At 36.2% G+C, this 15,355-nt stretch overlaps 1 protein-coding gene across 1 annotated transcript; it reads right to left on the bottom strand.

Annotated features, from left to right (window-relative positions):
• Positions 1–3,240: 3,240 nt before the first annotated feature.
• LOC139971660 (uncharacterized) lies at positions 3,241–13,404 on the bottom strand. Its single transcript, XM_071978324.1, has 5 exons — positions 13,015–13,404; positions 8,243–8,467; positions 7,257–7,538; positions 6,304–6,357; positions 3,241–5,179 (listed from the first exon to the last, which is right to left on the bottom strand). Exons 1-5 carry the CDS (start codon positions 13,091–13,093, stop codon positions 3,600–3,602), a joined length of 2,220 nt encoding a protein of 739 aa, XP_071834425.1. The 5' UTR covers positions 13,094–13,404; the 3' UTR covers positions 3,241–3,599.
• Positions 13,405–15,355: the final 1,951 nt, after the last annotated feature.

The following is a 15,355-nucleotide window of genomic DNA, read 5'->3' as shown; positions in this document are numbered from 1 at the left end:
CTCAAACTGACAGAAACACTCATTCTTAAAACAAAAAGCCTTCCCTGCTGAAAACGATCCTACAATAATGTTTCTACCACAATACTCTTCAATTAAATTCTGTAAATATTTATACATGAACTCTGTTCAGATTTTCCAGCTTCAACCACCAAGAGCTGCGGTGATGGGTCATTGACAATGCAAATACCACGGGTTCGTACCAGATCTTGATCACCAATTGTTCCCAGATAATATCCACTAGGAACATGAATATTAATTGCGTGTGTTATTATTTCCAAACACTTGGTTTTAATCAAAAGTCAATGAAATAAATATGTCAGTCTTTTTGATCTACTGCAACACCGAAAGGTGTGGCAGGGTTCTGCTGTACCCTTGTTTTGACAATTTAATCCTACCCGTATCGAGATCGACAAATCTGTTGGGTTGACTAGACTACTGCAGTGCGGTCTTGATCGTATCTATGGTACGATGATGTGTCTGAATTATAAGGACATGCAAGTACCTTTTCCATGTGATAAATTTTCCTTACTCATATTCGGGACTTTTTACTCAATTCAGTTTAGTCAAACACTTTTCCCTTTGTGTAGTCATGTAATGACATTATGCACGGCACTTTAATGTACCCTAGCTAAGCTTACTGTGTGGTACAATGGATTGTATACTTTTCCTTCGGTGTTATTAGTATTGGAAATTGTGTTTAAAGTATAGTATGTTTTCTCTTGTATTCCTGTCCTGCTATTAAAGTGCATGCAACAAAAAGACAACCATCTGTGTATGTATTTAATGGGAAATGTAATTTGGATGAACTGATTATTAAGTTGATGGATTCCCTCCCCGGTTCTCCATTCTTCCCATCTTCGAACTTCTTCTCAATATGAGTTTTTCTTGAAATGCAATCATACTTGGAAATACTTGCTTGGCTCTAAATGTACCGTATCATTTATTTAGAATTCCATTAAACCTTTACCTATTTCTAGGAGCATTATCTTATAATTCATAAACAACAAATACACTTACACACAAGGCACAGCTCCATTGCCATTATGACATCATCCACTCTGCTGCTGCTGAATTCACAGAATATTGTATGCTTGCCATACATCATGCAATGAAGATGTGTTTTTGACTTAAGTGTGCTGAAGATTTCCCAAAACTTAAGTTAAACACGATCAACTTTAACCACCAGAATACCCCTCTTACTAGCAAACTTTGATTGGAATTGTTACACATTCAAATATGTTTAATCTGGCTGTTGCCTGCCTGCCTCAATGACTATGAGAAGTGCCAAACATCTTAGCTTGTGATCAGAGCAATCATCTGTTTATAGTTCCTTTCACGTATTATATAGTTTAATACCATCCAGAGACAGAAACATATATGAACCCGACTTCAAGAAATGGGCTTCTCTCGGTAATAAATATTGTTTTGTTTCACTCTACTATAAATTGTGGCCCTAGTCTTCAGATTTAGCGTAAGCTTTGAACTGGTATGTTATTCTCATTCATGAATTTTCAGCTTGATATCATGTTCAATTGTAATGAAAATGTTTCATGTAAGCTAAGTTATAATGGAAATTTCCTATTCATGAAATTTAAGCTACATTAGAAGAGCACCTTATTGAAAAAACGGGGTGCCGTCTTTGTAATACGTTAACGTATCTGGTTGTGAAGATTCTTAAACATACATTATTACAGACTGTTGATTTTTATTTACGAAAATAAATGAAATCATAAAATAGTCTGTGTTATTGCTCTACGAAATCTCATGTTTAACTATTTGCAGTAAATACAATTATATACTATGACAAAGGTTTATAATCGACTACCATGCAGTGACGGACATCCCCCCTTCAAGCCCCTCCCCTCTTCCTCAGAAGTCCCCATATATTTCAATATAAAATCGTCGTCTTCAGAGATGAGCGATATATATACAGACGATATGCACTACGACAATCTCATCGCTAATTTGATCTGAATCATCCGAGATGTGTTTACGTGATACTCAATCAGCGCAGTCGTTACACTTAAGCTAACAATAGCTATACAAAATGGAGGTATTGCTGAAAGGGCCCCAACCATTGCCTGCCCCCCCCCCAACACACACAAGCTAAATCCGACCCTTGTGACTACTTGATCAAGAAGGATATACGCTACAAAAAGCTCACAGAAAAAAAATATTTAGAAAGACATTATGTGACCATCTAATGGCGTTTAAGTTTAATATTCATTGGTCTAAACTGGATCCATATTTCAACATTGTCAAGAAAGATACCTGATCATTTTTATTACTTAGTATCTTCTTGTGTCCTTTTTAATAGCCTAACCCTTTTAAATAAACATTGTGATGATTATTTATGCAGAAATTTGAAAACAATAAACCAATTATTGTGAACTAAAAATTAACAAGTCTAGCTATGGGCCTGCAGGAGTTATGATTAAATTTCAACTTAAGCTTCGCGGACATTAATATACCCGTGGGGTAAATATCACGATAATCAGAAATGAATGAGTAAAAGACACATGGAACTACCTTATACCTGATAGAATGTTTTAAAAGGACAAGAACGATATTTGGCAACCATTAATGACGATATTTTGTTGAATTTACATGACGAGAATGAGAAAATGACAAATGAAAGCAACTCAACGAAAGGGAAGGATGGATGGATCAGTGTATCTAAAATGGAAATTTTTGCTCACAGGAAGTATAGTGTAAACTTTATCTTTGAATTGAGCAAACATTCGGAAACTATGCACAATTCTATCATCACTGATAATTTTGTGTAACTAGAGTATTAAACATACTAACAGTACCAGGAACTTTATTGTACCTTCGGTTACTATGTATTGAGCCACATATAGTGGTACACTCTACGCAAAATCAAGATTTATCTTAAAAAAGATCTTACTTCTATTGCACATCCGTCATGAAGAAAAAAGAAAAGTGGATTATTATATTTATATGATATCATATCATCAGCTGCTGAACAAGGAATGTAGGCATACAGTGGCAAAAAAAGAAGAAAAGAAAAATAATCCCGACTGTAGATGAGCTTTGCTCAAACCACAATGTTCCATGGAACCTTTGAATCATTGGAACCAAAACTAAGCTATAAAAGAATATCCAAAATGTTACACATGAAAATCATACAACTTTGAGTAGATTTACATAACGAATTTATTTCAGCATCCACATGTTTCTCTTTATGCAAGAGGGCCCTTTTGGAAAATAACTTCAAGCACGGATTTCCATCAATAAAGACGAGTAAGTATTAGGAAAGTAATTTACCTTTAAAGTGGTATGGTGCCTCTTGACTTAGGAAAATGTCTTGGAAACAAACGTTTTTATGTCTCAGAGAAATTAATGATTTATGCATGTGTGCAATCAATGACTTCCAATATTCTTATCCACACATGTACTGGAAATATTTATATATAAGGCACGGTTACATATGAAATAGTATTTCGTTTAAGATAATGAAAGGTAATTCAAATTCATGTTGCTATGTACACTAGATGTTATTACAATATGTAATCATCCAATATGATTTAGTGTTCATTTAACAGTGTTTAGTTTTATGTAGGCAGCCTTATTTTGTATTACAGGCTGAATACTTTTATACACCCAAACTGTGATTCAGAATCACCACCTTCAACAACCAAGAGTCGAGGTGAATCGTCATCATCATTAATAAGGCAAATACCACGGGGATTTATTAATTCTTTTTCGCCGATTGTACCAAGGAAATAACCAATTGAATTATATACCATGACAGCTCCTTTTCGCCTGAAATGCTTAGCTGTTCCTTTTTTGGGGGTCAACTTTGATGGGTCAAATGTCACTGATACATATATATTGTCCTCATGATCTAATGCAACACCAAAAGGAGTTGCCAGTGCTTGACTGATCCTCGTCTTGATGAATTTAACCACCTTTTCGCTGTTAACATCGATGATCTTAATAACGCTGGTCTTGTCGTCTGCCACTATAATTCTATCCTCTGATTGGTTTAGGGCAAGATGTTTGAGGGAACCATTCCCCTTGGCGTCAATGCTTCTTTTGTGGGAATAATTGGGCAGGAATACGTCAATAGTATTTGATGCGCAGTCTGCAACGTAGATTGTTCCATCTTTACTCACTGCTATCCCAGTTGGTTGCTCCATTACTCGTTTCCCAAAGTTGGTCATGCATACCATGTGAACATAAACGTAGATGCAATTGTTGTAGCTATCTGTGATGAGGAGCTTATCGTTGCATTTTGCGATACCAAAGGGTGATATCTGTGTAAACTCTTTGTGGTGTGGCTTGTCCATGCCAAAACCATCCCAATCATCCTGCCAATCTGTTTGTACATAGACCTTGTCACTTTCGTCTGTGACATAAATTTCATCAGGTGTGGCCAAAATTCCCTTGGGTGCATGCAAAGTGGGGCTCAGTGTGCGATCCATAATCCCGTTTGGTCGTACCACAATTTTTGATGGGGATCCAACAACTGACTCCCCGTTCAGGGTTACTTCAACTGAATGTGTTCCTATCTGCTCTGCTGCAAAACTGACTGTGTAATCTCCAGTCCTCTTTCTAAAGGCTACGTCTAAAATCGGAATTTTCTCTCCGTCCGGATGTATTACAAAAGCTGTAATACCATCTCTGGATTTGCCTCGAATGGGTTGGCCCTGTACATCACAAAATTGCAACTTCAGTTTTGCTGTGGATCCCTTCACCTTGAATTGTTTCCCCAGTATTTCCAAGTAACTCGTCTCAGCCACTGGAATACTCTGCCAGCTGGTGTAATCAAAAGTAAAATCTAAAAATGAATTTATAGGTGACAAAGCTGCTGCTACAGGGGCGCCAGACCCTGATTCTTTCTCATCCTCCTCCTCCTCCTCCTCCTCCTCCTCCTCAAAGATACCTGTCTCTATTTCATCCTGTGTGTCCAGTTTCTTCATCTCAGCTGCCAGATTGTTCATCATAAAGTTAGAAGGTAACCCATGGACTCCACCAACGGGTTCCTTTTGTCTGGTATTACAAGTGGGGCATCTCAGCTGACCTTTACTAGCCACCCATGGTTCTAAGCATTTTTTGCAGGCCACATGTTGACATGGAAGTGTTTTTGCATTTTCCAGCAGGTCAAGACAAATGGGGCATAGCAGGTTATCTCTCATGGTTTTCACAATCACTCCTTTTGGAAGGAATGTACGTAAACAAAATGAGAGTTAGTGAGATAAGATATAAAAGAAATCAACAAATAAGATTTATTAACACCATAATTGCACATGGAAATAACGTTTGCTTCAACTTCAAACAGTGCGTTTCTTTTATTGTTCAAGACATATGTTTGCCTATCAATCGGTAGTCCTACAGTAGTCTACCTATAACATTTAATGTAAAAAGTTAGCCACATAAATTTTTACAGTGAATTATAAGAAGTTAATATTAAAACACACAGAAAAGGCAAGCTTTTGCTGCTACATTCCTTAGCATTTTCTATTCCCCAAAGATTGTTGTAATATTTGCAACAGCACCGAAGTGTTTCTACTTTGAGCAAAATTATTGATTTACATTTGTGTGAAGCGCTTTTAAGCTTTTGAACACATACAATACTGCAGATAGATAAATTTCTAAATGTATTGTGTATATGATGAAGAAAGCTACACCTGTTTACAAAGGGTTTTACAAATTTGTCCATTTTATGTAATATTTCTTACCCAACATCAAATAAAGTATTCCATGACCTTTGAGTTCAGCATGATGAAATCATTTACAATAAGTGAAGTTAAGGGAAGCTGTCAGGAGGTGGTTGTTTAGTGAATTTAATGCTAGGGTACCTGCAATCATTACACTATTGTCCTGAAGAGCATTCATATTTTTGCATCACCGTTCTCAACACTTCACAACCTTTTTGGATTTTGAAACAAAGTTGATCATATCAATTGAAAAGGTGACCAGTAGTTTACACACAACTTTAGGAGTACCTGCAATATTTTCACTAGTAGCACATCTTAATAATCAGAGTAAGAGGTATTATTCTGTTATGAAAAGTGCAAAAACCAAAACAAGGTTGTTTTAATCACCTTTCGTTTTTGACAGAAGCCAGAGCAGTAGAGAAATTTCTACCTGCCCTCCATGGGTGCAAAGGTCAACATTCAATTTACAAACTTTTTTACCTCCCTTAGCTGGCTCTGGCTTTCTCTTGCATACTAGTAGTGGACATCAAGATTAGAAGGTTGACTAAGACACTGACTATTAACTTTGTTACTATCTTATTTCATTGAAAAATCTTCTCGTTGGACATATTCTACTTACCTTTCTTTGAAGATTTCTTGGTGGAAGATTCACTAGTTTTGAATTTACTCGTTGCTGTCAACAATAAAAGGTTCAGAAAATAATGAAGCAAATACTAAGAGAGAACAAAATGTTCTTGATTCTGTCAAGAAAAAAGGACTAGAACTAAGAAAAACAAACAATTATTTAAATTATTTAAACTAAAACAATCATTTCCTTTTTTTCAATTATGTTTTACATATATAGTTTAATACAGAAAAGAGCAGCAAAGTTACACACTAGTTCATTTGAGACCCTTATCCAATGATCATCACATTCAATTTTCAATTTTCTTCAGTGTCGAAATTCAAGCTCTTTGGCGTTAGACCTTTTAACGTTCAACCTTGGAGCTATAACATCTGTTTATAGCTCCATGGTTCAACATAATTAGGACAACTTTCAGTTTCTGAATGTGCTAAAATAATTTTGAACGGCGTATACTCAGTCAAAGAGATTAAAACATTTTTTTTGAGACTTGATACTGTGTTGAATGATATACACATTTGGCCCTTGTTCGTTGTCACACTCCGAGCAATTACAGGGTCAACAGGTAATATCTCTAATGGCATCAAAAATAGCCCACTTCTCTGTGATAGATTGTTTTAGGGATGGACTTGTGAAAACATTGCAGAGGGAATAAGCAATACCATAACGTTCCTACATAAATAGTGGGAGTATGACATCAGACAGTGGCAAACTGGTAGCCCCTTACAAGTCTAGTAACACTCAAATATTCACACAAAAGTTAAACGTGATTTTCTTCTATTTTGGAGAGTTGTCCATCGCAAATAACTATCGCATATAAGCTACAGATAAATGTTTGGGTTTGCTTTTACGTTAACTATATTTACCCTTAAATATAAATCAATACATTTTTATTGTTTGGGTTTGCTTTTACTTAGACTATATCACCATTGAATTATATAAATCGATACCTTTGTATTGTTTGGGTCGTGCACCTGCATTTTCCTGTTTGCTCATGTAAGCGTTCTGCTGGCACAATGCATTATGTTGGCTATCACTAGATGTAACACTCCCACTGCTGGAATAACCATGTCCACCACCTGCAGTACCTTTAGAACTTGCACTTGGAGTTGGTTTGTTCACATTACTTAAGCCGTGCGATTTATTGCTGGTGGAAAAGGAACTTGACGAATCAGCAGTTTTTGAAGGCCTAAATCTTCTGACTGCGTCTAGTATGCTGAGTCTCAGGCTCTCTGTAGTCAGATGGTTGAGGATGCAATATTTTAAAAATGTTAAAACTATTGATCATACGACTGACACAATCTGATTGAGGTATTGTACTTCATGAACTTTCCAAATAACTTTGGATACAGAGTCGAACTTTTATGTAGTACGTTCTCACAAGTGTTCATTTTTGTTACTGAGGAAACTGTTTTCTTTCCGAAGAATGGGAGAAACTGCAGGAAACTTGAATCAATTCCTGTTTGTAAACCTAATATTGAATAACGAACATTACAGAACCACACATTCTTTAATGTATGAAAAATCACCCTTGAAAATGAAAACTGTAAAAGTTTCCTGTCAATGTCTTGCATCTTTTCCATAAAATCACACCAAACACATTACTTTTTTTAGACTTTTCCTTATCCAATATTTCAAATCTTATCTACATATGCGACTGTGTGAGGTTGTGAATAACAAAAACAAATAATTAAACTCACTATCGGTCATTTACATCCTACAGACCCGGGCCTAACTTTCAATTCTACTGACTATTATGATGACATCAATGGTTCCACTTGAAATTATTTCCAGTGTTATGCAATCTATCATGAATTTAATGACCATTGTCTAAGAAAACCGGTTGAAATTCCTTTTGGATACACATGGGCAAGCCTTCAACAACATATAATTATAAAGTAACTAATATTTTGGTTGAATACTTCAGATTCAATACCTGGTGAGGGCTTGCTAGATGAATCAAGGTGGAGGCCTCTTTGAGTGCTTCTGCTAGAAGTTGCTGAGCCGTGACTTTCGGAGTTATCCAAGTGGTACCTTCTGTACCGTCTACAACACTGTTCACAAAATCCCAAATAGTTGCCTTGGTCTTCATAATTGGTACAATACGATTGAGAGCATCTTCCTCTGCTACTCACCACCGATGACCTTGACTGGTAGTGAACTGGAAGAAGTTGAAAATTGCAATACTTACACGTTGAAGAAACTTCATAGCTATTGCTACTCTTAACAATGGCAGGCATAGCAAACTAATAGTCCTGAGAAGTAAAAGGCAACCATGAGAAAATTCTTTCAATTTTGCAAATTAAACTAGATTAGATGAGACTATAAATGAATAAGGATGAGTAAATATGATAGCTTTCTAGTCACTTCGCCCAACAACCATTTCGCCCAACTGCCATTTCGCTCAACCAGCCTGGTCATTTCGCCCAACCAGCCTGGTCATTTCGCCCAACCAGCATGGTCATTTCGCCCAACTGTGTTGGTCATTTCGCCCAACCTTATTTTAACTAATATTCAGTCAGAATAATATCACTTTTTCTTTTCCACTAGTTCAATTTGATTTATTTTGGGTTAGGTTACTTCGTAATAGGTAAATAAAGTGAGGTCCGCTCGATATCGATCGGAGTCTGAGCAGTTATTTCGGGTATATGGGAGGATTACACTACTTTAGGCGTTTACTGATACAATGGAAGTTATATTATCATACAAACAAAGGGGAATCGGTGTGGAATAATATAACCGTTTCTATTTCACTAGTTCAATTTCATTTATTTTGGGTTATATTATTGGAAGTTATATTAATATTATATGGAAGTTGCATTATTATACAAACATAAGGGAATCGGTGTTAAATAATATAACCGTTTCTATTTCATTAGTTCAATTTCATTTATTTTGGGTTATATTATTGGAAGTTATATTATTATTATATGGAAGTTATATTATTATACAAACATAAGGGAATCGGTGTGGAATAACATAACCTGATCGATCCTACTGACTAACAATTCCCGAAAGTTTCCTTATTAAATTGATATATATATATATATATATATATATATATATATATATATATATATACATATATATATATATACATATATATATATATATATATATATATATATATATATATATATATATATATATATATATATATATATATATATATATATATATATAGATATAGATACAAAACCCGTCCGTAATATTGAACTACTATATTTAATCAATGTAACCACATATGTTATCACATATGTAATCAATTAAACCACGACTTCAAGTTTCCTTATGCTCGGTTCGTATCCCGTAACGTTGACAATTCCCGAACGTTTATTATCAAATCTAACCCCATAAACCTGAATCCATCCTCAAGATTCCTTAATATTCGGTTCGTATCCTGTAACGTTAAAAATTCTCGAACGTTTCCTTACTAAAGTTATATTAAGTAAAGGACTTCAAGTTTCAATTATTCCTTAATATTCGAACGTTTACTATCAAACCTAACCCCTAACACGTTAACAATTCCCCAACGTTTTCTTTTGAAGAATCATATTTAATCAAGGTTGGGCGAAATGACCAGGCTGGTTGGGCGAAATGACCAGGCTGGTTGGGCGAAATGACCAGGCTGGTTGGGCGAAATGGTAAGGTTTGGCGAAATGGCAGTCGGGCGAAATGGTTTTTGGGCGAAGTGTCCTGCTCTCATATGATAAAGCCGGAGTGACTTTTTAAAAGGAAAAACAGTTCACAAATATAAGGACAGATGGTTCTTGGAGCTCTAATACAAAGATATGATTTACTACACGAAATGTTTTTGCTCAGACTGGACAGGTGAATTGTAAATTCTACCATATATCACACTATACTGCTGTATTACATGGAGTTACATTTTGATCGCTTCATTGTACAGTTGGATCTTGAGGTGAACGGACGTCTCAGAAGTCTTTTCCCATAGTCTGACAGCACATGTGGAGCAATGTCATTTGTTTGCTGTGCTCCAGTACGTATTGTGCTTCATTCCGTCTGACAAAGTGGAAGGTCGTTTGTTGTCATGCTAATGCTATCCTATCGTAAATTCCTGTTAATATCACTCAGAGAAAGAAAGAGGCTGTCAATTCCACGAAAACGCTGCTCTTGAGAGTAGGTAAGAACTCTAAACGATCTTTGATCGCTTCATTGATCGCTTCATTGTACAGTTGGATCTTGAGGTGAACGGACGTCTCAGAAGTCTTTTCCCATAGTCTGACAGCACATGTGGAGCAATGTCATTTGTTTGCTGTGCTCCAGTACGTATTGTGCTTCATTCCGTCTGACAAAGTGGAAGGTCGTTTGTTGTCATGCTAATGCTATCCTATCGTAAATTCCTGTTAATATCACTCAGAGAAAGAAAGAGGCTGTCAATTCCACGAAAACGCTGCTCTTGAGAGTAGGTAAGAACTCTAAACGATCTTTGATCGCTTCATTGATCGCTTCATTGTACAGTTGGATCTTGAGGTGAACGGACGTCTCAGAAGTCTTTTCCCATAGTCTGACAGCACATGTGGAGCAATGTCATTTGTTTGCTGTGCTCCAGTACGTATTGTGCTTCATTCCGTCTGACAAAGTGGAAGGTCGTTTGTTGTCATGCTAATGCTATCCTATCGTAAATTCCTGTTAATATCACTCAGAGAAAGAAAGAGGCTGTCAATTCCACGAAAACGCTGCTCTTGAGAGTAGGTAAGAACTCTAAACGAACCCTAACTGGTAAGTGCGTTGGTACAAGCTTATATGCATCACATTACCACGGCTCATAGGCTAGGTATATATAAGCCCACAATTTGTTAGAGTCCTGACTTTGGCAGGCTCGGTTCCAAGAACTTGTGCGGTTGATAATAAAATAATTTTACGTATTTGTAACTCTGACTTGGATAGGCTCATTCAGCTCTTAAAACATCAAGGTGGCTAAAGGATGTGCCAGTCTTGAATATGCACAGACAAATACAAAGCACACAATACGCGGGCAGCTGCAGTTTCTCTGGCGCACAACAAGTGAGTCCCTGTGACAGAATCTTTCGCGTAGCGGGATGGAACTCTGAAAAGACGTTTGCTACTTTCCACAAGAAACTTATTTTCAAGCAACAGGAAAGGTATACAAAATCGTTTTTAGAAACTTTGTATAAAGAACAGATTTTTGTTGGACTGTATGGGTTGCAAAAGAAGCTCAATGTCTTTTGTTAATCGCTTCCCGTATGCGGAAAGTCACCACATTATCCCTTAGACTTATACCGTAATCATGTTGTGTCTGATGAATGCATCTTACAGCTTTAAGAAAGCTTCCAATATGTTGACAGTGAAATAAAATCAAGCAAAGTGTCAGTTGTACTCTAGATGTGTCTTCCTTATTTTGTGCATGAATGAACACTCTGCTTTGAAGTCTGAGTGTAATACAGAACTGTAATATGATGTATGGTAGAATCTAGAATTAAACGGCCTTTCTAAGCATATTTTTCACCCACCCTGTGGATGAACTGTCAAGTGTTCATTCTTAAATACTTTAAACAATGAAGCGATCAAAATGTTACTCCATGTTACCCCTCCGTTCGTGTGATGTATTGGTAGAATCACTATCATACTTCAACCTTTAGATCTCATTTAAGCCGTTTAGATTGTGTAATATCCCTACCAGGTACAAAACAAGAGCTCCACCATAAATAACAATCTCTTTCAGTCAAAAAGTAGTGATTCATCTGGGGAAAAATAACCTTTTTAAGTTAGTACAGTATGTGCTCTGATTCAATCCATTAAAGGTTGCCCCAAATAAGTCTTTCTCCACTGTTTTGTGGAATATATTCATCATGAATTCACGCAGTGATCACTCCGTCAGACTGGTTAGAAACAACGTAAAGACCTATTTTGGCTGAGTGCCAAGAATAAAGTATTGAAAGCAAGCATGTTGATTGTCACTGAAAATATACACATAATCTGGAACACCTTTGGGAAACCAGGAAGCATACATACAAATAATATTACAATATCCAACATAATAACAAAAATAAACATAATTTCATAATATAGCAACAAAAGTGTCTTACTTCTATGTCCAAAAGTCGTAAGTTCGTAACATAATATTTGATATATTCTCAACTGGTGTAAATGAAAACATCTATGACTTTTCTATGTATCTCATCTAAACAGTTGAACCGCGCTAATTGTTCGGATTATAGCATACTATGTTTGTGTCTCGGTGTATTATATAAAAGACCAAAGTGTGTACCAAAAGAAATTTTAATATATTTTGTCAGAAGCATAATTGTAAGCAGTTAGTTGGGGGTGGCCCTGAGGTGGTTGAGGCCGAATTGTACTAACGGTCTACATGCAATGTTTGGCTAATATTTGGTCATGATCCTTATCTCTAAAATAGGTATTGCATCAGGAATATAATTAACACATGATTGGGTAAATTAGCACCATGCAGTATATTGCTTATGTAACCGACGAACCGGTAAAAAAAAACACCAATACAACGCTTATTGAACCGATGATTGGGTGAATAAGCTAGAGTGTCGCCATGAACGATCGAATGAATATCTCTCATCCTAAATTAATATTAAACTGCGTAATCCAGACATCTAGGCCTAGGCAAGGCTGGATGGTTTTACCGATTCTCTGTAAGCCTAGCCTTTAGTCTATCATTATTAAGCAATACATGAACGAATTGATTTAAGTTACCGTTTGAACTGACAACGTCATCGGTAGGAGTAGAAGGAGACGATGGCTGGCTGGTTTTATTCCCCAATTTTCTTGACATTTTCTGGGAAGAGGTTAGGACTAACTTATGTTATTACTAATGTGCTAGACCAAAGTAGACCAACGTCAGGCCCAGTCGATACAGAAATGTAGCCTGGCTGTAGCTGTTACCAGAGTCATCCGTTTTATACCAGTGTCTAACCGAGGCTTGATTGAGAAGTTGTGCCTACGCATAGAATGTTGTCTCTGAAATACGTTACGCGCTTGAAACGGCAACTTGTTGTTTGAACTGAGTACGGGATTCCTGACAACAAAGGCAACTATTCCACGCCTAGACTATAGACTATGACACATTATATTCATTATTATGCTACAATGTACAGTATTAGTACCAGAAATGCATACAACGTACAGTAATATGTTATGACGTGCGTACATTACCTGGCTGGTAATTCTATACATAACTACCGGGATTCCCAATTCGCAGGCTCGTCGACAACAGATGGTGCAGTTCAAATAAAGACAACCAAGAACTAAAACATCAGCGATGTGGTAGCTCAATTGGCTTTTGCAAACAAGAGATATGTACAAACTATCATGTTTCGAAAAACACTAAGACAAAAAAAAGAGAGAGAAAAAAGAACCGAGAGACTGGTTCTTGTCACAACGATGTCCCCTTTGGAGGAAAAACATTTTCAGAGAATTTTAAAAGTTATGGCCAATTGTTTCTGCATTTTCCACTTTCAAAACCTCCAACTATGCTCAGACATGATAAAAACTTGTATAATATCCAGCAAGCAAAACATAAGTATAAACTGATTTTATCATGAGAGAATCGACCAACAGTATTGCAACAAACTCCTAATGTAGATCAGAAGAGACACAGAATGACTCAAGCCCATTCTCACAGCAAAAAGGTTTCGATTTAAGTTATGGTATGAAAATGCACTCAGTATAACCCATGGGCTTAACTTATCTACGACAATGCTACTGTGATGAACTTTAACTCTGTTTGACCTCAACGAAGCACGTATTCACACCAAAGAAGATTCAGTTAACATTTCACGTTTTCAGTTTAGTACCACCTTAAACGATCTTTGGCCTCTTAACTTTGTGCAAGTTGTGTGGTCCTTTTCCAACCGATCACTGTTGTAAATATTCATCCAGATCATATTAAAACCCTAGGAGGATTTCCTGTTTGGACCCTTGTACCAAAGTTACATTTGACCTACGTTTTGTGTTAAGTGTACACGTTCACCCACATTTAACTTCCAAAATTATCTTTTGACCATGTCCAAACAATGTATTTGGAAAAAAAAACGACTACTAAACAGCAAAATGTAATCTTCCGAATAAACTAAAGATAACTGGCTATAATCGTTTACAGTTTGAACAGGCCTAAATCTACACAGGAAGCAAGATTTTATCTTACATCGGTATCGTCTTAAAACATATGATTCACTTTAATTACCGTTTCTGGAAATGACATCTAACCATCAAATGAATTAATGTATTATTTCACTACCCCATAACCTTGACATTTTGTCGAAGGTTTGCCTTTTACCTCAATATTTCTATAAAAGGTTACATCAAGCTGAATCACCGAGATCATTCAACAGTTTCACCTTACATGCCTACGCTATTCTATTTACGTAGTACCCCACCGTTACTACCAAAATCCTAAATATCAGTTTTGCGATTAAATAGTATTTTAAGCATTGCCATTTCAAGGATTAGGTTGCGATATCCATATCTTAATATAGTAGGTTGTCGAGTATATCATATTAAACAGATGCAAAATTGAGATGCAAACCAAAGCTCAACTTAAAGAAAAGAGATTTAGTTGTCAAAAATTCCAGAAAAAAGGTGGAAAGTTGGAAAATACAGACTCACGTTTGAAATAAAGTAATCACAATTTTCTGATAAAACACTGCCGAAAACAAATTGTGCGATAAAAGCAGAATTCCAGATATTAACGGTTGAATTTTCGAGAAAGAAAGTAAAATTATCCGGAAAAAAAGTAAAGTGTCTGAGAAAAGAAAAACACAATTCTGAGATGAAGTAGTCGATTTTTTTAGATAAAATATTGGCATTTCGATCGTGTCATCAACAAATGTGAAATTTTTTATGCGAAGTTACTAAAACTGGCCACCGGTTTTCCTTCTATTTTCAATTCCATATTTTGGATAGATTCATATTTACTCCACTGCCTCTGGGGCTCAACTTGCTCAATATATTAACATACCAAATATGGAAGGAAGCAAACACGTCGTAGTCAACTTCTGAACGCTTAAGTTAAAGATTCTTACATTATGTAGTATGC

Source organism: Apostichopus japonicus, chromosome 8 (assembly GCF_037975245.1).
Source record: "Apostichopus japonicus isolate 1M-3 chromosome 8, ASM3797524v1, whole genome shotgun sequence".
NCBI classification, from domain to species: Eukaryota; Metazoa; Echinodermata; class Holothuroidea; order Aspidochirotida; family Stichopodidae; genus Apostichopus; species Apostichopus japonicus.
Note: the sequence above shows the minus strand (reverse complement) of the source record. Positions and strands in the feature narration are given on the sequence as shown.

Bases quoted from the DNA above. Each gene is read 5' to 3' on its own strand.
- LOC139971660 (XM_071978324.1), bottom strand. From the start codon at position 13,093: ATGTCAAGAAAATTGGGGAATAAAACCAGCCAGCCATCGTCTCCTTCT. The intron at 7,539-8,242 runs GTATTGAATCTG...ATCTGACTACAG, and splicing joins ATCTAGCAAGCCCTCACCAG to AGAGCCTGAGACTCAGCATA. The intron at 5,180-6,303 runs GTAAGTAGAATA...TCCTTCCAAAAG, and splicing joins CAAGAAATCTTCAAAGAAAG to GAGTGATTGTGAAAACCATG.